The 21,331-nt window shown below is 42.6% G+C and overlaps 1 protein-coding gene across 1 annotated transcript in view; it reads right to left on the reverse strand.

Moving 5' to 3' along the window:
• Positions 1 to 21,331, reverse strand: part of FRAS1 (Fraser extracellular matrix complex subunit 1) — a 157,546-nt gene that overhangs the window by 94,160 nt on the left and 42,055 nt on the right. Inside the window, exons 3-9 of the mRNA XM_057431162.1 lie at positions 10,757 to 10,864; positions 8,519 to 8,611; positions 6,222 to 6,381; positions 5,535 to 5,668; positions 1,781 to 1,864; positions 1,041 to 1,142; positions 746 to 937 (exon numbers count right to left, since the gene is read on the reverse strand). Of these exons, the coding sequence (XP_057287145.1) occupies positions 746 to 937; positions 1,041 to 1,142; positions 1,781 to 1,864; positions 5,535 to 5,668; positions 6,222 to 6,381; positions 8,519 to 8,611; positions 10,757 to 10,864 (873 nt within the window). The remainder of the gene's footprint in view (positions 1 to 745; positions 938 to 1,040; positions 1,143 to 1,780; positions 1,865 to 5,534; positions 5,669 to 6,221; positions 6,382 to 8,518; positions 8,612 to 10,756; positions 10,865 to 21,331) is intronic.

Genomic DNA, 21,331 nt, shown 5'->3' on the forward strand with positions numbered 1-21,331 from the left:
GGCTACAATTCCTTCCCTTCTCTTCACTGACACTGTGGAGTAATAGGTGTAAAGCAGGTATTAGCCTACCAATTAAAACAGATGCAGTGACAAACAACACAATTCTTATCCCACTGCTAAAAGGCAATTCACAACATATTTATGTGTCTGTGTGAAGCATTCAACCCTATCTAACGCATTTTGCATATCCACTTTAGAGCAAATATAACCTAACCTGAGGGAGGCTGTGGGTGGTTAGTTTTGGAGTAAACAGCACTGGGAATAGAATAGCTTTGCTTCCTTCCATGCCAAGAATGGTATGGAAAAAATGGAGGAAAGTGGAACACTGACTTCCATATCCAGACACCTTACTGAAGCCCACTGTAGCATACAGAACGGAGAAAAAAGGAACATTTCTTGAGCTTTTAACTATCTCTGACCTCTATGTTTCTCCCCAGCTCCTGGTAAAGACAGCGGTCACTGAAACTTCTGGGTGTTTGACCCTCCATTATAGCAGGCAGGCAACAGTGGAGGAAGGAATCTAAGTTAAATTAGTCACTGATTTACACTGGCTTGCTTCACAAAACAAGCCTGCTATGAAGTCAGACTTGCAGAGGAAATACAAAGTTTCCTCTCCTTTCCCGAGAACCGTTTTCAAGGTAAATTGCACTAAACAACCCCCAAAATGTCAGCTGAGAAAAAAGAAAAGAGGAAAGTAATCACAAGACTTGAGAGATCCATCTTGAAACAAGAAAGCCTTTCTTACCTTGGCACACTCCACTTTGGCACACTCTGCTACCTGGCAAGTGACTTGCCCTGCATCACACACGCAGAAGTCGCAGTGAGTACTATTCCACATCTCACCATGGTACCTGGGAGTGTCCTCATACAAGCAGTTTCCCCTGGAAGGCACACACTCCTCACAGCACTTCCCAGGATGCTGCACCTTGTCTTCCCCCTGCAAAACATCAGCAAGCATTGAGCAGGACTGCCTGAACCTGTTGGCACAGGCACAGTGATATGTGCCAGCAGGGTATCAGATGTGAATGATTTTTAACTACCTTCTCACAGGTAACAGAGTCACAGGTCTTGCTCAGACATCTGACTTCCCCCCTGTGACAAGCACATGCAGTGCAGGCACTTTTTTCCCACTGTTCACCATGCTGTTCAAAAAGAACATATATGAAGAGTGTTAAGCACTTTTTCAATCATAGAATCATAGCCAAATTCTTTCCAGAAATCCATGCTCCTTGTGGAATATGATGGCTCCTTCTGCATGTCTGTATCAGATAATAAACTCTTCTTAAATGCTTAACTCTACATGATCAGCAAACAGGAAGAGGGAGATGTCCCTGTGATGTGTATTTCTCATCAACTTCAAGCTACTGACATTGGTGAGGCCTATTAAATCCTAATAATTACTATTATTAGCAAAAGATAATTACTAACAGAGTATCCCATAAACATAATCATTAAATAATGCATTAAATTAATTCCAGATGATACAATGAAAGCTATAAACACTTTGATCTTCACCAGTGCTTTCTGCTTTCCTCCTTCAAAAAAGTGTGAAAAGAAAGTGCCTAATCTGCTTCACCTTGCAAACTTCCTTTCTGCTTGCCAGCAAATTTTTATCTAGTCCTAATTTCTTTCAACTCTTCTGGCTTCCCAGGAAATAAAAAAGCAACGGTTGTACTAAGCTATCAGTGCTGGCAGAAAGTCAGATGCTGGGGGGAAGGGAAAGAGAGATGTGCCAGAACTTGTGAACAGCTGCCTTTTGGTGTGGTTTGTCAAGAGTTACCTGGTACACTCTTCCTGACACTGAGCAGGGCTTTGGAAGACATTCCGGGCAGCATTTTCCAGGAGGTGTAACCGTAACTTCATCCTAAACAGAAAGCATGAGAGACAAGTAAAGTAAGAGAATGAACAGTTAACATGGGGCTCAGCATCACTGCCTGGAATTCCAGGGGTGTGGTCTCTCTGTGATAACCCACAGCCACTCAAGGTTTCATTTTTGCTCCAGTATCTGGGGCAGTCTTCAGAGCATAAGACCAGTGTAGAAAACTAAAGACACTTCCTTCATCTCATTTTCTGGGCCCCTTTGGATGGCAACTGAGGTCCAAATACATAGATGGGTATATAGGTGCAGATAAAGACGCACACAGAAGATAAAGTACTTATATTCAGGTATGCAGATACACAGAGGGGGGAAAAAGTCTATATAAGGCTATGTAGAGAAGCATACTAAAGCATGAGATGGAAAAGATTTATTTTCCTGGTACTGCCCCATTTTGAGGCTTTGAACATGTGATTTACACTCAGGCTTTTGCACTGTTTTAGTTAAATACATACAGCACAACTGTCTGTACAGGTGATAAATTATGCTTAAAACTGAATTATCCTAATCTAAACTTTTCCATGACTGGTTTAAATCACACTGGAGTAAGCTGGCACTTCACATCAATATAACAGCTCCTGTGCACCTCAACTCTACCCATCCAAAAGGCATCTGCAATTCCCCTGCTACAATTCAATGTACATCCAATGACTTGGAATACTTCTGTTCACCAGCACCTCCCTGCAACCACATCAGGATGACCACATCAGAAGACTTACTTGTAGTGTAGGGCTGGTAGTGTAGAAATGCCAAGCACTATTATCTGCTTTGTTAGCTTTCAAAGAAAGAATGGAAGACTTCATATAAAAGTTACCAAGGATAACTTTTAAGCAGACCTAAAAGAACTCTTTCATAGATTTTGGTGGAATATGTGGTGGGACATTCAGGTGCACTCCTGCGTGCAACATGCATTTTTGAAGTTCCTCTCCCTCAACACCCAGGGAAGGGCCCAGTTACCTGAAAGATGGACGACTGGGATAATTTATGTATTGGCTTTTGACAGGGAGTGAAGAATGAAGAAAGTAACAGAGATATAGGCACAAGAAAGAAAATGTTAGGTATGATTGAGAGTACATCCTGCTAATGTCCCTTCCACCAGGCACCTGAGTAGGCAATACCTTGAACACCATCAAAATCGGCTTTCTTCTGCATTAACTTGGATGCTCTCAGCAGGTTATTCTCAGATACATCACAGCACCAACACAGTTGTTTCTGTTTCCACAAATTAAATCCTAATGATTAGCTGATTAAACATTAGTGCAATCAGTCAGCAGGTAATAGCAGTCCATTTGGAGTGGGAAAGAGGGAAATCTAATGCAAGCATAAATTTGTTTTAATGCACAGTACTTAGTAAATCTAACTGAGTATCTCAGGACAAAGCAAAACACGATTAGCATGCACAGAAACAGGTGTGTTAATGGCACAAACATCTGGCCCAGTAGTAGAAAGCTGCATAAGCATCAATAGGGAAAAAAGAAGTTTATGACTAGTGCTACAGGGAAGTGTGCATGCATTTCAAGGGAGCTTCTGCAATCATCGATGGAGCATGGTAGTAGATTAAAAAAAAGCTGGTAAATGGCACCCCCTAAAACATCAAGTCAAGGTCAGAAAGAAGAATTTCCAGGGAGCCAGTTCCTGCACTTCCTTGGCACAACATGCTGTTGTAAAAGATTACACCAAGGTGCCCAAGACAACTGGTACAATGGGCCCAATGAAAGGAAATCCAAAAAAAGCACTGTCATGCCCTTAAGCATTTGCAGTATAATAACAAGAATTAAAAAACTGAGTCACTTGTATAAAGTGTGAAGTACTGTCTATAATCCTGTGGTATTTTGGTTGGGCTGATCATTGCATAAGTGCCAAGAACTCATCATATGTCCACAGCAAAAACACCGGAGACAAAAATGTCCCAATTCTCTCACCTGGACTAAAACCGTGACTCATTGCTTGAGCTTGCCTGACTTATCTGGCTGGCTTGGTTGATTTCTGAACACAGGCACACATAAGAAATAGTGCTATTTCAGCTGAAGTTGTTTTGTATTTCTGAACTCTTGGAAGTCAGAAGGGGAATTTCATCTGCATTTGATTGCTTTCAACTGTATTTCTGGAGTTCCTATTTTAAAAAAACATAAGTCCTGCAAATCAAACTTTCAGCTGCAAACCAAACACTGAAATTTGTGAAGACAAAACCCCACCAAAAAATCTTTTCATTACTTCCCTCTTAGAAATAAAAAAAAATCTGATCAACCCTACATTATTTTTTTAGTATAAAACATAGAAGCAGTTTTTTTAGACAGTATTGTGCTTAATTAGCCAGCAATGACGAGAGGAATCAATGTGAATAAAATGGTGAAGAAAGAAGACAGTAGAGAAGAGACAGCCAACATAGAATCATACAATAGTTAGGGTTGGAAAGGACCTTAAGATCATCAAGTTCCAACCCCCCTGACATGGGCAGGGACACCTCACACTAAACCATATCACCCAAGGCTATGTCCTCCCTGGCCTTGAACACCACCAGGGATGGAGCATTCACAACTTCCTTGGGCAGCCCATTCCAGTGCCTCACCACCCTAACAGGAAAGAATTTCCTCCTTATATCCAATGTAAACTTCCCCTGATTAAGTTTTAACCTGTTACCCCTTGTCCTGTCACTACAGTCCCTAATGAAGAGTCCCTCCCCAGCATCGCTATAGGCCCCCTTCAGATACTGGAAGGCTGCTATGAGGTCTCCACGCAGCCTTCTCTTCTCCAGGCTGAACAGCCCCAACTTTCTCAGCCTGTCTTCATACGGGAGGTGCTCCAGTCCCCTGATCATCCTCGTGGCCCTCCTCTGGATTTGTTCCAACAGTTCCATGTCCTTTTTCTGTTGAGGACACCAGAACTACACACAATACTCCAGGTGAGGTCTCACAAGAGCAGAGTAGAGGGACAGGATCACCTCCTTTGACCTGCTGGTCATGCTCCTTTTGATGCAGCCCAGGATACGGTTGGCTTTCTGGGCTGCAAGCGCACACTGCCAGCCCATGTTCATTTTCTCATTGACCAACACCCCCAAGTCCTTCTCTGCAGGGCTGCTCTGAATCTCTTCTTTGCCCAACCTGTAGCTGTGCTTGGGATTGCTCTGACCCAGGTGTAGCACCTTACACTTGGCATGGTTAAACTCTGTAAATTGGCATCAGCCCACCTCACAAGCGTGTCGAGGTCCCTCTGGATGGCATTCCTTCCCTCCAGCGTATCAACCGAACCACACAGCTTGGTGTCATCAGCAAACTTGCTGAGGGCGCACTCAATCCCACTGTCCATGTCACCAACAAAGATGTTAAACAAGACCGGTCCCAACACTGGTCCCTGAGGGACACCACTCGTTACCGGTCTCCAGCTGGACATTGAGCCATTGACCACAACTCTTTGCGTGCGGCCATCCAGCCAGTTCTTTATCCACTGAGCGGTCCACCTATCAAATGCATATGTATATTGATAGGCTTAACTGTCACTCCACATCACTTCCACACATCAAAGCTCCCTTTTCCAAATTGCCTGCTCGTCACACAGAAGATTTGCCTACTAATTTGCACATCTGCATGAGAAATGGCCCTGGCCAAGGGAAAGAGGACAGCAATGTGTAAGGTCCCCCAGCAGGCTGATGGGTCCTGACCTTACTGCACAGTAGAGCCTGGCAGGAAGCTGTAAAGCACCGAGTCACACCGTCCCTGCAGATGCATTTGGAGCACCGACCAAGGTGCCAGTCCTCCCCATCCTGGAACAAGTGTCCATCAAAGGAACAAGGCTCTAGGAGATAGGAAAACAAAACGTAATTTTCTTTTCCAATGCCCCTTAAGCCCTTTCTGTCATCCATAACCAAGACACTTATTTTGTGCATCTCAGAATTCAAAACTTTGGTTTATCAAAGCAGGTAATGACAGTAACAGTTCCACCAGTTTTAAAGGGCTGTAGCTGTGGGAGCTAAGAGCTCTGGATGAACTTCTCTCACTGGGTTTCTATGAGAAAAGATATCCAACAGCTTAGGCATTTTTGGAACTTGCAGTCCAAGTCCCTCTGTACACATGAAATATCTGCATTTTTTTTCCAGATTTTAATCTCCAAAATAAGGATTTATTAGGTACATCTGCTCACGGCTTAAAGCTTACCACTTCCTCTTGGCCTATGGATGAAGCTGTTGAAAATGTAAACATGTTAGCAGGACAGAAAGAGAATTAAGGGACACACCTGACACTAGTGTCCTCCCAACAGAACTGACAAGACAAGAAAAGATTTCCAGATTTGGGACTAAAAAGAGATTTCCAGTGGCCTACTTGGATCAATGAAGCCAGAAAATACTCACCTCCACGTCCCACACATCTAGGACAGCAGGATCCCTGAGGAGTGTATTGCAGTTCCCCTGGTCCACACATGAGGGCTGGGCAGGGTGGAGGAGTGCAGTTCACCTTCCCGTGAGCACAGGAGCACCGGACACATCCAGAGCTGGCCCACTCCGTGCCATGCTGCAGTGCACAACACAACCAAAAGCACAGAAAACACAGTGTGAATCCAGCTGCTGATGAGACCTGTAAATAGATCTGCTCCCCTTCAAGCCCTACATTAATATTAAATTTACTCTTTTGCAGGCCCTGCCAATCTTGGCACATTGTAGCCCTTACTCCCGGCTGCAACACTGGGGCTAAAAATAAGTTAATACTGTCAAAGTAGTAAACCTGGAGATCAGCCTTATTTTCCTTCCTGTTGCAAAGTGTCATCCAGCAACAACCCACTGCAAAACATCCAGGCTAATGGATACAACCCCTTTTCATTACAGCTTCTGCAGGGCAAATTGTACATTTATAGACATGTTTTCTTTAGAGAAATAGTCAACGTGCCCCATAAAACACATCTCACCACAGTGCTCACCCCGCATACTTAATACACTCTACTGTGAGTAAAACCTCATTAGATTTGCTTATTCATTAATGCAGAAACAAGTATCTCTACCCTGAGGCTGGATGAGGAAAAACTGGCCTCAACAAGAAACATGTCGGAGCATTGCAACACTCCCCAGCAAATAGAGGATGTTAATTTTCAGAAAACATGCAATACTGAATTAGGCAGTAAAAAAACTCTTGCCAGATAGCGAATACAGATTTTCTTCTATGGAGCTACTGCTTGGTGCCAGTGTTGCTAGCCAGATACTTGCAGAATGATGGTCAAGTCATAAGGCATTACAGTGGCTCACTGACAAAACAATCTTTCCTTGAAGAAATTTGCTCCAACCATCAATACAAGACTTTGCACTAACAAAAAACCCTGTTTAATGACCACCTCAGAGTGGAATTGGTGTGTTACAGATAACCACAGGTACAAACATGTCTCTAATCCCTGTGGCGATACACACTTATTCACCTGACTTCTGTCCTAAGACCAGGCTTACAGACAGATGAAAGACAAAAACTGCAGCAAGAGTACAACACAGCAAAATGCAGCAACAGCAACAACAAGAAATGTAATGTAATATACTAACTAAATATTATTATATTTATATAATATAAAGAAATATGAGAATATATATTATATATAGAAACATGAGAAGAGGATGAATGTAGGGACAGTAGTGACAGGACAAGGGGCAATGGGTTCAAACTTAAAACAGGGGAGATTCAGATTAGATATGAGGAAGAAATACTTCCCTGTGAGGGAGGTGAGGCCCTGGCAAAGGCTGCCCAGAGAAGCTGTGGCTGCCCCACCCCTGGCAGTGTTAGACGTCAGGCTGGACAGGGCTTGGAGCAACCTGCTCTAGTGGAAGGTGTCCCTGCCCATGCAAGGGGGTTGGAACTGGATGAGCTTTCTAACCCTGACCATTCTAGGATTCTATGTGCTACCCCTACTATTCCAGTCTTTGTCTAGCTCCTAAAAGATTCATACTGGTCATGCCTCATGCTGAAACAGAGGGTGACAACATCCATCTCGGGTGTACAGCAGCAGGTCCAGATATTCAAACGTATCTGGGCATTTTAGCATATTTCTTAAGATTTGGACTTGACTTGCCTCTTGTCAAACAGAAAAGTCTGTAAGAGACCAGGCACAGAACTTGGGTTCACTGTTAAGACATTTTTCTACATTTACCTATTGTTTTCTGTGATTCATTAACTACTACCCATGAATCTTTATTTTTTTCTCATCTGTAGACACTTACTGTTTTAGCCTTTCAGCACCACTGGGTGAAACCACAACCTGCTTCTTGAATAATTAAGGATTACAAAATACATAACCCAGGTCGCACAAGAATAATCAATCTCTCCCAGCATAGATGGCTGATGAGAGAAAAGCCTTCTTTGTGGATAGCTAATATGTCAAGTTCACTGTGCTTTGCTCCCCTACTAACATTACTATGTTGTCTCAATCATCCACAGAAACAGCAAAGCGAATGAATGAGTGGGAAACTTTCTCCCCTTAAGACAAGAGGACAGATTGCTCAGCAACACATTCCCTTTCTGCAAAGCCTGATGACCAAACTGTTATCATACTACAAGATCTGATTGTGATAGAATATAAGCACGTCACGTAAGCATCCTTCACTAACGTGAACCAAACAGAGAGTTAAAAGCTGGGGAGGATTGCCCCTGCCAAGGAACATAACCAAGCACTCACGCTGTGGATCTGTCCTTCATGCTGGCAAAAGCCTTCAGCCCTAGAGGCACACTCAGGGCAGCACTTTTTGGAGGCTATTTGGAGCACTTCTCCCTAAGAAGAGACAAGAATCCAATAAGCACATGTGGAACAGAGACTTCAACATGAAGGTAAAGGCATGGGGCCTTACTGGACCTGGTGCTCTGTTTAGACAGTAAAAGTATGAAGAGAAATATATAATGCTGCTACACAAGATCGCTTTGTTGAAGGGTGGCACGTCAGTTTCCTGTATTTGACATTTTACCATCAAAACAAGAGGAGAATTTATAACCCTGACAGTACAATTAGGAAGTCTCCTGCTGTTCCTTCCAACCCAAACCACCCTGTGAGTTTGTGTGAAATGTCACAAGTTTTCTTTCTCTGTTCTCTAAAAGAAATAATTTGATTTTTCAAATTAAAAAAAAAAAAGGTTTTTCTTCAATACTGTGTTTTTTAAGAGGTGGGAAACAAAACGTAACATTTCATTTAACTTAAACTATTAAACCCTATTCAACTGTGATCATGCTGGGGAGAAGCTGTTCTTGGTTGTTGGCTTGTTTGGGTTCAAACAACAGAAATAATGTTTGCAAATTTTCCACCTACTCAACACATTCGGCATGCACAGCGGTAGGTTCTATATACAAATGTTTAGGATGCCAATGGGGATGCTTTGCTTTCTGCAGAGCCTGCCTGGTTTTGTTTGTGCTTTCTTGCTGTAAACAAGATCAGCAATATTAGCATAACTCTCATAATGAGCAAACAAGAAATAAACCATGGAGAGGGACTGTGATTTCTGCCCTTGTTCATCAGAGGTTGCTTTCTGCCTTAAGGATGACTGGATTTATTTTTTTTTTCTGAGTTCCTTAATGATCCTTTTGAACATTTCAATGGCCAGACCTTTACGGAACTGTTAAACTCCTTTGTCTTGAAGATTACTGTCCTGGGTTCAGGTCCCCATGTCAAGGAATCACACAGATTCATTTCACACTATAAATCTATTTCCTTTTATAAGCTTTAAGGTTGCCACCTTTTCATTTATTCAATTTTTTAAGATGAACAACATCACTCATTACTGTTGTGCTGTGCCAGCACATTTTTATTTCTCTCTTCCCTAGCAGAGAACTTCCTAATATTCCAGTCTTGCTTTAATCAATACACAGTGATAATAATGGAGGAGAACCAGTAAGAATCAAAATTATTTCCTCATTAATGCTGTCATATTGGAAAACATTTTAACCTGCTTCATAAAGCCATATAATTATATCAGCAATGCCTCTTTAAAACACTAATTTTCATTGCCATCCATGCATGTTACCCCATTAATCCAGATGCTAACGCAAGACCAATTCCATGGCCAATTAGCTGTAGCCATTAATGAAGGCTCAGACAGAGAAAGATAAAACAGGAGACAACAAAAGCTCAATGGCTATCACAAGGCAGAAGAAACTGAAAGACAAACAAACTCAGCTCTGTCATTGTTCATCAGGGTGGAAAGCATCCACCTGCATATTTGAGGAAGACCCAGATCTGTCTTCAAATGTAGGGTGACTGGAAGCTGGGGTCATGCTGGGAGGTCCAAGCCCATTCAGGCACTTCCTTTGGGGACCAGACAGCCCTTGCAGCACAGGCAGTCTGAAAGCTGTTCCAACACCAAGCTTCCGTCTGTAGCATGGTGAAGGGGACAAAGGTTCACACACTGGTTTTTGTCCATGTATTTCTTGCATAGAAGCTTGCACTGGTGAGATGTGAAAGCGTACAGGAACTGTGCCTGATCCTGGGCAGTCACACACACCCTAAGAAGAGGAGTGGGATTTCACTGTTCCCTCCTGCTCCCCCCAAATCCTGCTGTGAATTCAAAGGGAGCTGTAGTGAGGCAGCTGAGCCTAGAAGGTTGACATGGCAGCTGTCACCACAGTGTATGAAGACAAGCAGTCAGCTCACCTCTGCCACCTTCTCCAGGAAAACACCTCATGCTGAATCCTGGTTTTGTGTCCCTCTTAATACAAGAGGAGCTTTGCTTACACAGGGACTGTATGACTAACTACCTGAACTGTTCCCACCACACCTTTACAGGTTCCACAGTGTGGCAGACCCAAACACATTTTGACATACAACTATTCCAGGGGTTTAAAGCAGGCAAAGGCTTGGAACTCCAGAGTGACCCGACATTTCTCCCACCACATTGGGTCAGCTAGCATTTGAACAGTTGCAGCTGTTTACCTTCTGAAAGTCACACTGGGGATGTTTGCAAAGGGTAGGTTCACAGGTGACAATATTGCTGTGGCAACGGCACTCTTGGCAGGAATCTGGCTTCCAAATGGTGTTATTCTGCAAACAAACAGAAGTTTTAAATGAGACCCATACAGCACAAGGCAAGTGCTATTTTACACAACAGCAAACAGCTCAGTATAGACTGGAAGAGTAAAGTCTACAATGCGCCACCTTTCCCTCCTCCCACATGCTCCTCACACACAACTTGGTGCCTTTTGTTTAGTGAGTTCAAACATGTAGTTGAAAGACAAGGCCATGCAAGGCAAATCCTAGAATCCTAGACTGATAAGGTTGGAAGAGACCTTAAAGCTCATCCAGTTCCAACCCCCTGCCATGGGCAGGAACACCTTCCACTAGACCAGGTTGCTCCAAGCCCCATCTGGCCTGGCCGTGAACACTTCCAGGGATGGGGCACTCCAAAGACAAGACAAACATTAGGACGTAACCTCCAACAACTTTAGGTGTTCAGAGCATCACTGGGAAACTTTATAATCCAGTTTGGACTGTCCAAACTTCAGCTATGCCTATGAGCACAGCTTGTGTGGAGGCAGCTAAGGTACCTTTGAGGCTAACCTGCTCCTGGGCAGCTGTGGTACCACTAGCACCCCATGAGCTGATAGAGAACGCAGGTAAATCTTGACATGATTGAACCCAAATGAGCTGTTGAATGTAACACTGAAACTTTTGAGGAAGACAAAGTCCTAGTGTCAAAACCATGATACAAACATGCTTATTACATTAAGGGCTGTAAGATGGAAGGAAAGGTCTAAAGAGCCTTAAACTGCAATTAAACAGATTTAGTAAAAAATGCTGAGCGCATGGCCAGGTATGAACAGGCTCTACCTGGTCACATTAATTCCAAAACGTCATGAAGAGAACTCTGATCAAGCAGACAGTCCAACAGATTTGGGAATAGCTGTCGCCACCACTTCATCAGTGTACCCAGCTTGAACACCCACAGCTAATTGGCTAAAGAGTTTTCACCACCCTAGCTTGACCCCTTTCCATTCCTTCCATGCTGAGGTCATGATCCCACGCAACCACCCTGCACTCACAAGGCAGCTCAGACCCTGACGCTTACCAGACTTCTCCTTTCCCACCAGTTTCTCCAAGGGCTGAACAGCCACTTGGGACTCATCACTTTTGGCAGGATGCTTGGAAAACAAAGCCTTCTTTCTCTTTACTCCTGAACACTGACTTCCAGTCACCCTGATACTAAAACAGCATCAGCAGCATCCCAGAGAAGCAGCCAAGTCTGCCTGTCACCCCCCTTCCTACAAAACATCTTGCCTGCACTGAGCTCTTCCACAGTGTCACTTCACCCATGCCAAGCAATCTTTCTCTGGCAGTTTAAAGAAGCAACCAGTAACTATGTACTGAGGTATTCTGAATGATTCAATTGCCATATTCATGTTTAATTAGCTGTTTTTAAAAGCCCACAGTTAAATCCACCAAAAGAAAATGGGGCAAGGAAGATCAGTTTCTTGTCTGAAAATCTCCTTCCCATTAGACAACCCCTGCGCATACAGCAGGCTAAATTTATGCCACACAGGAAATTTTCCTGTGCAGTACAGACAGCTGCTACCCAAGCCATTAAGCCTCATTTTTAATGGATTTGAACAGAGACCAGACTTTGCTACTCATTTACATGATGCAGTGATTTACTCCATTAAGTCAATTTACTCAGAGTGTAAAGTATGACTTAGGCAAATTAAGATATGAGAAGATGATTCACAGTTGACTACTAGAAACATATTTAGGGCTAACTACTAAAACTGTTAAGCATAATGATAAAGCACTGAAATCTGCCTTAAAAGCCCATTAGATTGCTTAATGAGAGCAAAAATATCTTGAAAAATCTGGCCATTTGCTCAGGAACTTATGCAGAAGCTGTTATTGGGTGCTGCAGTCTTGTAATAAGTTCATGTGACCGGCAAGCCAGCCAAGAAGTTCTACAAGCCAGCATGTGCAATGTGTGGGGAGAGATGGTCTTACAAGGCTTCACCTCACCTGCATAACTGAAAGAGGGCACAGGTAGGGGCTCTCTCTTTGTCCACCCATCCTGCATGCAGGGCTGGCTGTAGAGGAAAAAAGGCCGGTTGCCTCCCCTGGGAAAGAAGGCTCTTTGTCAAAATGAGACAGCATACCCTACAAGGATAGAGCAAGAGTGCAAACCTGCAAGGAGGGGGATAACCAAAAATGCTGCTGACAATTCCTTGTGCCTCTTCGCTGCTTTAGAGAAGCATTCCATTCTTATCAAACTGTGCTCGTCTCTTGTGGCAGAGTTCATGCAAAAGGAACAAACACTCCGGCACCACCAGAAATTCAAGGAGATTCTCTGTTAGTGTAATGATGATGGCAACACTAACCCCAGTAACAGTATGAGATGGCAGTAAGTGTACAGGTAAGATATCAACAAGATCAAGAGAGATGGTAATTTCTGCTCTGGTAATACAGCTGGTTCTCCTCTCACACACACATGGCTGCGGCTCTAGAAAGGAAATCCTGACTTCATCTGATCTACAGTACGATTTACAGACTGATTTACAGTATGGTTACAGAATAAATTCAGGTTAAGTTACATGTTTAGTGAAGGAGTTAACGCATTCTGCCCTCTTTAACAGAGCTTTATCATACTCAGACTCACCCAAAAGACTCTTAAAATCATGGTTAATACCTAGATCTCCAAGCATCTTTCCACTATAAAGAATGATGTTTAACTGTTTGATGGAACCATTTTATGCATCTATTGATATATTTGATATATCTATTTGATACATCCTTTGCTTGCTTGTTTCTAGCTGGAAGAAAACCTCAAAGCAGTGGGTGGCAAAGGAGAGAATCAGTGCGAGAACAATGTCAGTGGTAAAAAGAAGCCTGGATTTTAAAACTGGCAGCTCACTGTAGGGTGAGGCTGCTATCTCAGAAGACAGTCACCGGGTAAGCCTGAGCACAGGGAGCAGATGGAGTGCCTCATCACTTGGCTCTCCTAAACCTTCACCTATGGCCTCTCTTCTTCATTAAAATAAAAACTATTTCCATGATGGAATAATGGCCAAACGACTCACATGGCAAGAGGTCAGCACAGAGCCACCCTTACTCACATTTTGAGACTTAAATGCTCAGGTTTCTGATAAGAAAACCTTCTCTTTGCTCTTCTCCTTCCCTTATTTTCTATTACAGCCTAAGCTCAAACCAGCTTTTTCTAAATCCACGTGATAATAATCTACTTGGAACATCTGCATGCATCAGTGATTTCCATTTGCCAGGTATCAGATCAAAACTGACACATCCCCACAGAGGTTTTAAGAATTCATAATCCAGTTAATAGCCAGAAAACCGCTACCTGATTTTTTGGGCATGAGAGTCTTTCACTCAGCTCACGGGTTTCGGTGTTCAGCTCTTTTGACAGTTCAACATTAAGGTTAACATTCCTGACTATGGAGCAACAGACCTAAGCTCAGATTGGAAATATAATAATTAAGTTTACTGATTTCTCTACAGAAAAGTGAAGGGTTTATTCTCTGCAATGCTACCAAATAGAGCAAAATGCAACACTCTGGCTATGAGCCACTGAAAGTGGAAGGCTATTTAACTCCTTTGAAATGGGAGAGAAAAGCAGCCCCTGTACTTCATACACATGATGGAAATCCATGAAAGAAAGTGGAATTTATTGCAGTAATTACTAGTGGTAGCATCCCTGGACACTGATACCTTTAGTATGACATCTCAAATCCATTTTAACACGTTCCCTGTTTACATGGAAGGGCATAGCTGACAGCTGCTAATGCAGGAAAGCATTGAAAGATTTACTGGTACATATTTAGAGCTCTTGTGACCTGGAGAACACCAACTATTGGTATTTTAATTATTCTTTTGGGTTTTTCCATTTCAAATGTGACTATAACTAAGGCAACCAAACACTTACAAGGACGCTTTAAAGCTCCCAGGTGTTAATGTTTGAAACACAGAAGAAGACTTCCTGGTATACACTTAAAGAACTGCTGTAACATCTTCCCCAAGGCACTGTATCTCAGTGGACAAATTATCTGCTACAATTTAAGCACTGAATCCCTATCCTGTTAAGGGTGTACTTTTATCAATGACAATTTAAGAAGCTTTTTCCTTATAAGTACTAATATAATTAACAGTATAAATAATGAAATGCTATGCACAGAGCACTTGGAAGATGGAAAGCACTCCTTAGGCACCAAGTAGTGCCCTTATGATTTATTAATTCTTTGGATTTCCCGACATCAAAAGAAGAAATGATTCCTAATTCAACTGCATTTTAAAACACCATGCTGCAAGGAGAGATATCTACAGTACTTGGTTGGTTTGCAGTACAGGAGCTGAGAAAGCAAGATATGCTCACAAGCCTTTAGAGCTTGCAGGCACCCAGACACAAGGTGAAATAAAACCCAAGACACAGGAGCACAGTGCAAGAGCTTGGAGAATACTGATGAGGACTTAAGAAAAGGCAGGCGAGAGAGCAGAGCTGCGTGTTAAGAAATGGCTAAGAAGAGATAGAGTCAAGAAAGCAACCAACAGTAAAAGCAAATAAGGACTGAAGCAAAGAGTAAACTAAAGAGCAGCTGTGAGCACTCATGGATTGCTGTGCCACACTGTCACATTAAACAGGACACAGAAGACCTTAATCTCTTTGACCATGATTTTTTCGACTGGTTATCACAACTTCATATGGCTGCACCTGTTCCTCCTCTACCTCAGCAAAATACCCCACCCAACAAATCAAAAATAATCAGAGTCTGCTATTAATACATAAAAAGCCTCTGTAATTCAATCCCATGCTACTTAACTTGGGGTATCATCGCACTAGGTAACAATCCGTGCCCTATTCTGGCACAATGACTGCAGAAATAGGCAGCATACAACAGCTGTCTTGTGTCCTTCCTCCAGCCCCTTTTCCATTTCTTACAGCCTCATGAAAACATTTGGTCAATCCATAAAGTGTCACTGGATGCTGGATTGTCCCCTGCAGCACACCAGACGTGTAAAGCCAGTCATCTGCTTGGTGGTATTGCTGCAATTACTAAGGAGGGTGAAAAGAGCAGCCTACAGCCAAAGCCTGAATGTTAGCCAGGAATCAAGCTTGACATTTTTACCATCGTGCTAAACCCAAGGCGGTTGTTATTGCTTAGCATGTACCTTACTAATTACTTTTCCTGCTTTTATAAGAAACCAGTAGCGTCCAGCCCAAGCACTCCCTGATACTTGTGCTGGGTTGGATTCACTTCCCAAGTCATCCTCGACCAGAGGCAGGTACTGGATGTCTCAGAGGAGGAACGCCAGTCTGCTTTGTTGAGACTGTAGGCAGAGCCCTGAGCAATTACACTTTGGGTAACAATCACCAGCATCACCTACCGGTGGCCAAGTGAGGAGACTTGGCAGCTCAGTAACAACATTTATCATTTCCACTCCGATTAGTTGACAATACCAGGCAATAGGCAGAATAAACCCAATGTAAAGGAAGCTGAGAGAGAGCTGTGGTCCATGGGGATATCCATTAATGAAGCAATGAAGGGATGAAACTCATTCAGAGACACATAAAGAATTCCAAGTGTCCATTTGGGTTTAGATTTTATGTTTTATCTTTTGCAGCAGGGAGCTGTTGCTGCTGCTGAGTATGTTTTCAAATCTGGTATGTGCTCACATAGAATAAAAACCCCCTTGAAAATGGTCTTTTAATGGCCTTACTCCAGCATGCCCACAAGCAGAACAGCAGATCGGCTCTGTCTCTGAAACCAAATGGAAATTCAGCTCATCTCAGTGGAAACACTTCTGGCCCTGCATTCCTAGGAGTTAACAGCGCAGTTTAAGGCAGCATATACAGCTTGATGAACAGCACATAACACAAACACGCTGTTTCAGGAATTGAGAACTATTTTTCCCCTTCTCCCAGCTATGGAATTAAAAAGTTAGACAAACTAAACCAAAGTACTGTTTTCACAGTTCATTAGTCTGATGCTTTTCTACATTTTCTAACTGTTCAGTCTTTCACCAGTTGTACCAGCCTTGTGCAACTAGAGCCTACAAATAAAACTTCCCACTAGCTCTAAGCTATTTTAGGGATGGGAAGACTATGATATTCTAAGATATTCGTAAATGACTCAGGTGCTGCTGTAAATTTTATCCTACCTTTCATACAGACACAAAAACAATCACTGGGAAAGGGCTCAAATGAATCAAATGTGCAGAGCAAACAAGGTGGAGGAATTACAAGAGTGGCTTAAAACTGCACACACAAGCAATTCTCCTTAGCATCCAGGAAAAACATTCAGGGTCCTCCTGCTGGGTGTTTTCTCCTTTACTCAAATAAGTTCCTAACCTACCAAGTGGCAAATTTCAAACATCCTCCCCCAAAATGACTTCAGAATGAATATCAAACCCAGAGTGTCTGATTGAACAGCTGTTGAAAAGAAGGGAGGTAAGGGATTCATTTAACCTAAGTTTGATCACAGCTTTAATTATCACATTTGTTACAATATAATGGCTATCTCTGGAGCAGCAGGAGACACAATCTCCATGGTGTGATGCTTTGGCCAAGGCAAAGCACAGCTCTACCTGCCCAAGAGCACCAGGGAGGTTCTGTTCCACCTCCTGAAAATGCTGCTGCTTGAGAATTGAACCTGTGGAAGCTGCCAGGGCTTCAGCAGTCAACATCAACCAGTGAAGGCTGCACAAACGCAGGCAGCTGCTGTCAGCTGGTGTGCACAGAACCACAGCCTGAGAAACAATAAAATCAGACTTGAAATTGGCCGTTAAACTGACTTAATCCGGTGCATCTATTAGAAGGGATTCCTTACAGAGCATAGCCTGGCTATATCCCCTCTAGGAAACACTGCTGGCCTTTTGAGCTTGTATTTTTATGTTTTGTAAAGGAAAAGGGAATATCCTCTGTTGTCCCAACACAGATATGTCAAATGATGAAGTAATATCACCAGCAGTAATGAAGTAATATCACCATGCGTGATTTTAAATTCATCCTGTTGTGCTGCTGAAATGCTGCCTATGTTAAGCCAAATGCTTCAATGTTAACTATATCTAGTCAGGGCAGAATGAACAAGACAGGCTAAGCCTTTTATCCTATTTCTAACAAAAAATCATCAGGCCATGAAAATCACTGCAGCTCAGGCAGCTGATTCAGCAGAGAAAGAATGTATCTTTCAGACAAAGTCATTTGCAGTAGGCCCTGGAAGTAGTGTATCGGGTGAAACATTACTTTACTTCTGCTCCTTGAAGGAAACAATATGCTCCAAAGCAATTCTTCAAGCCCCTTTAGCAAATACATAGGTATCTCCAATTCCAAGCTGGATATTTAGGAGGTATCCTTTCAAAGTGTAAAGCAAAGAATTATGCACCTCGAACCCTACTATTGTTACTGTGGATCCAAGCAGAGTAATCTCCCATACAGCTCCCAGGAAATACAAACCTTCACGTCCTTATCTTCAATCTCAGCTCTCTATGCAGCAGCTTAATAAACTGGTTCTCTCTTTCCTTCAAAGAGAGAAGGGGACCCCTGCAAAGTCATTAATCTTTGTGAACAAAGACTTCATTACTGAACAAAAATGATTAGGAGAGGGCTGTAGAAAAAAAGGATTTTGCAGGCTGTCTTCATGTCCTCTGGTATTGTTCCAAGAGCCTCTGGTTCACTGGTAGCTACCAAGATTGAACAAAGTGGTGATTTTATGACAAAGCAAATTGAAATTAATGGCAGAAAATGGTATGTAACAGCTTAGTATTTCACTTTAACATACATGTTCTGTGTTACCTTCTGTTACAAATGATTAAATTGATTGACTTTGGCACACAGAAACTACAGTCTCAAAAACAAAATCAGGCTTAAAATATCCTGAAAAGGGCAAAGATGATATATGTATTTGTGTGATTCTTTTAAGGAAAGAGGTCTCTGTGATCTTTTTTGATAGATGAAATGTAATAATAGACGCTGATTTTAAAATGCTTTGTACCATCCATCTCCTGCTTTATTCCCTGCATTTCTCCTCCCACGTGTTAATCAGGTAATACCAAGAGGCTTTTCTTCCTGTCTGCCCCACAGAGGGAGGAATTATCCTTGAAGAGCCTTTGTTGAACCAAAACGCAGTAACTAGATTCACAGTAGCAACAGGTAACAGGCATAAAGAACACAGGCATCAATCTATTAAACAGTTCCTTTCATAAGTAATTAGAAGGAAAAAGGAAGAGGTGCTGGAAGGCAATACTGAGGTGGATGGGGATATTCCCTTGTGCTGTAAAACAGCAACTCCATCAACAGTACATTTTTGCTTATTACTGTTTGATTTAGGGATTACATCTGTCCAGTTATTATCTGCATTATCAGCACACTTGCCTATCTGAACAGTGTGCAAAATAACTTCACATTCAACCATTTCACCTTGAAATATGCCAGCACTGAATTTCCTTCCTGTCTGACTTAAAACCAACAACAGACTGAGTAGTGACACGTATTTTCAAAACATAAAGCCTCCCACTGTAATTCCAGATCGTAACTTCCATCAAGATGACTGCTGGACAAGAAGGGAAAACATGAATAAAGACCTTCGTGTCCCTCATGCCTCCATCTGTGTACACCACAGTGAAAGCAATAATCTCCCCTAGTACATTTATTACCTAAATAAAAATTTACGTGGGCCTGTAGCTGTAGTTCAGACTGTTTCCAAGACACACACTGGGATGGTCATTATCGGGACAGATCAAGAGTGACAGCATGGGAGGAAGGAGAAGCTGTGTGCCCCATTAAGCAAAGAGGTCCTTATTATGTTCACCAGGTCACAAGTGCTCTAAAAATGACCATTTTTTTACAGTGACAACAAAGCACAGCCCACACCAAACAAGCTGAGCAGAAACACAGCAAATTATCTCTTACTCTACAAAAAAAGGAATTCCCTGGTATGAGGTTACCCTATCTGCTTTGTGGTCTTCCTTGCCTCCACACACATCTCCATTAACAGAAGTTTTTGCTACTGAATTGAGACTCATTTCCCTCCTCAGGGAAATGTTTAATGCATTGTCTTATTCTTTCCAGATTCTTTCCCTCCTATTCATTAGTTATTCAGTTTTTATGATCTTTTCTTCCTTTATTGCACTATTAAATAACAAGGGCACAGCCTTGCACACACAACTAGCTGGAGCTGAAGAAAAGGATAAACACCGCCTGGTACAGTGTCTTCCTTTGTGACATCCCAAGTAATGAGCAAGATGCCGCTTGCCCTGAGAAAAACACTGCTAAGCATCCACAAGGCAATTCTATAATGGTTAGGTTGGAATGGGCATTGAAAGTCACCCAGTTCAACCCTCTGCCATGGGCAGGGACACCTTCCACTAGACCAGGTTGCTCCAAACCATGCCTTGAACACTGCCAGGGATGGGGCAGCCACAGCTTCTCTGGGCAACCTGTGCCAGCATCTAAACACCCTCGTAAGGAAGAATTTCTTCCAAAGATCTCATCTAGATCCTCTTTCAGCTTAAAGCCTTTTATTCAAAAATCTGTTTTAAGCTAGTACTAACCAAAAGCAAAATACCTTGTTTTGTTGGAGGGCATATTCAGCAGCAGAGCGCACAACAGCATCGCCACAACAATCACTACAACAGCATCACTATAACACCATGATAGGCTTGGAAGTCAACAATAGAGCTGAATATGGGAAATGGTAAAGACAAGGAGGGATGAGTGATAAATATGCCCTTGAAGAACCAAGAAATAGAACTAACGTTATTGGCAATTTGCGCTTGGCTTTATGTCCATTGAGAGGACAAGAGCAGGCCTAATTCTCCTTATGGTCTCTGAGTTGTAAAAGGTGGCCAAAAGGTCTACTCAAACCCACCAACTGCCTTCCCCTGTGGGCAATTGCTCCTGGGAGCAACCAGTCACCAACAGTGATGGGGATTCTTAGAAAGAAACATGCAACAAACTTTGCTGTGATATGTACACTATGATGCAGTTTCAGCTTGAAATGATGACTTCTCAAGAGGACAAGAACCACCTTTTCATACCTCAGGTGGGCAATCAGCATCACTGTACTCCACTCCAGCAGGCTACTGATGGCAAGCCCAGTATTTACTAATATTATCAATCCAACCACATCCAGTGCCAAGTATCCTGTTTTTTATGACAAACCTGTATGCCATGCAGTGCCAATGCTGCCATCCATTACAGTTGTCCCTAAAATAAATCAAGGGAGACTGACTCATGACACTGAAAAAACTGACAAGATCAACCAGGTCTGGTCTACACCGTCAACTGCAGGTTGGCACCAGGTAGCTCGCATCAGAAAATGCAATAAAGGTTCAAGAGGAGTGAGCAGGTTGAGGGAGCAGAGGCAAAACCAGCAAAAAAATAACTTCAGGGCTGGAAATGGTGGTCACATGAACACAACCCCTTGCTTCTCAGGGAGGGAAGGATAAATAACAGTTGTGTAAGGCATTTAAACTCCCTCTCATGAGACAGGTAAGAGAAACACAAAAAAACAGGCATGGTCAGTC

Source organism: Pezoporus wallicus, unplaced genomic scaffold (assembly GCF_028554395.1).
Source record: "Pezoporus wallicus isolate ANWC-B61680 ecotype Strahan unplaced genomic scaffold, APGP_CSIRO_Pwel_v1 scaffold_3294, whole genome shotgun sequence".
Classification (NCBI taxonomy): domain Eukaryota; kingdom Metazoa; phylum Chordata; class Aves; order Psittaciformes; family Psittacidae; genus Pezoporus; species Pezoporus wallicus.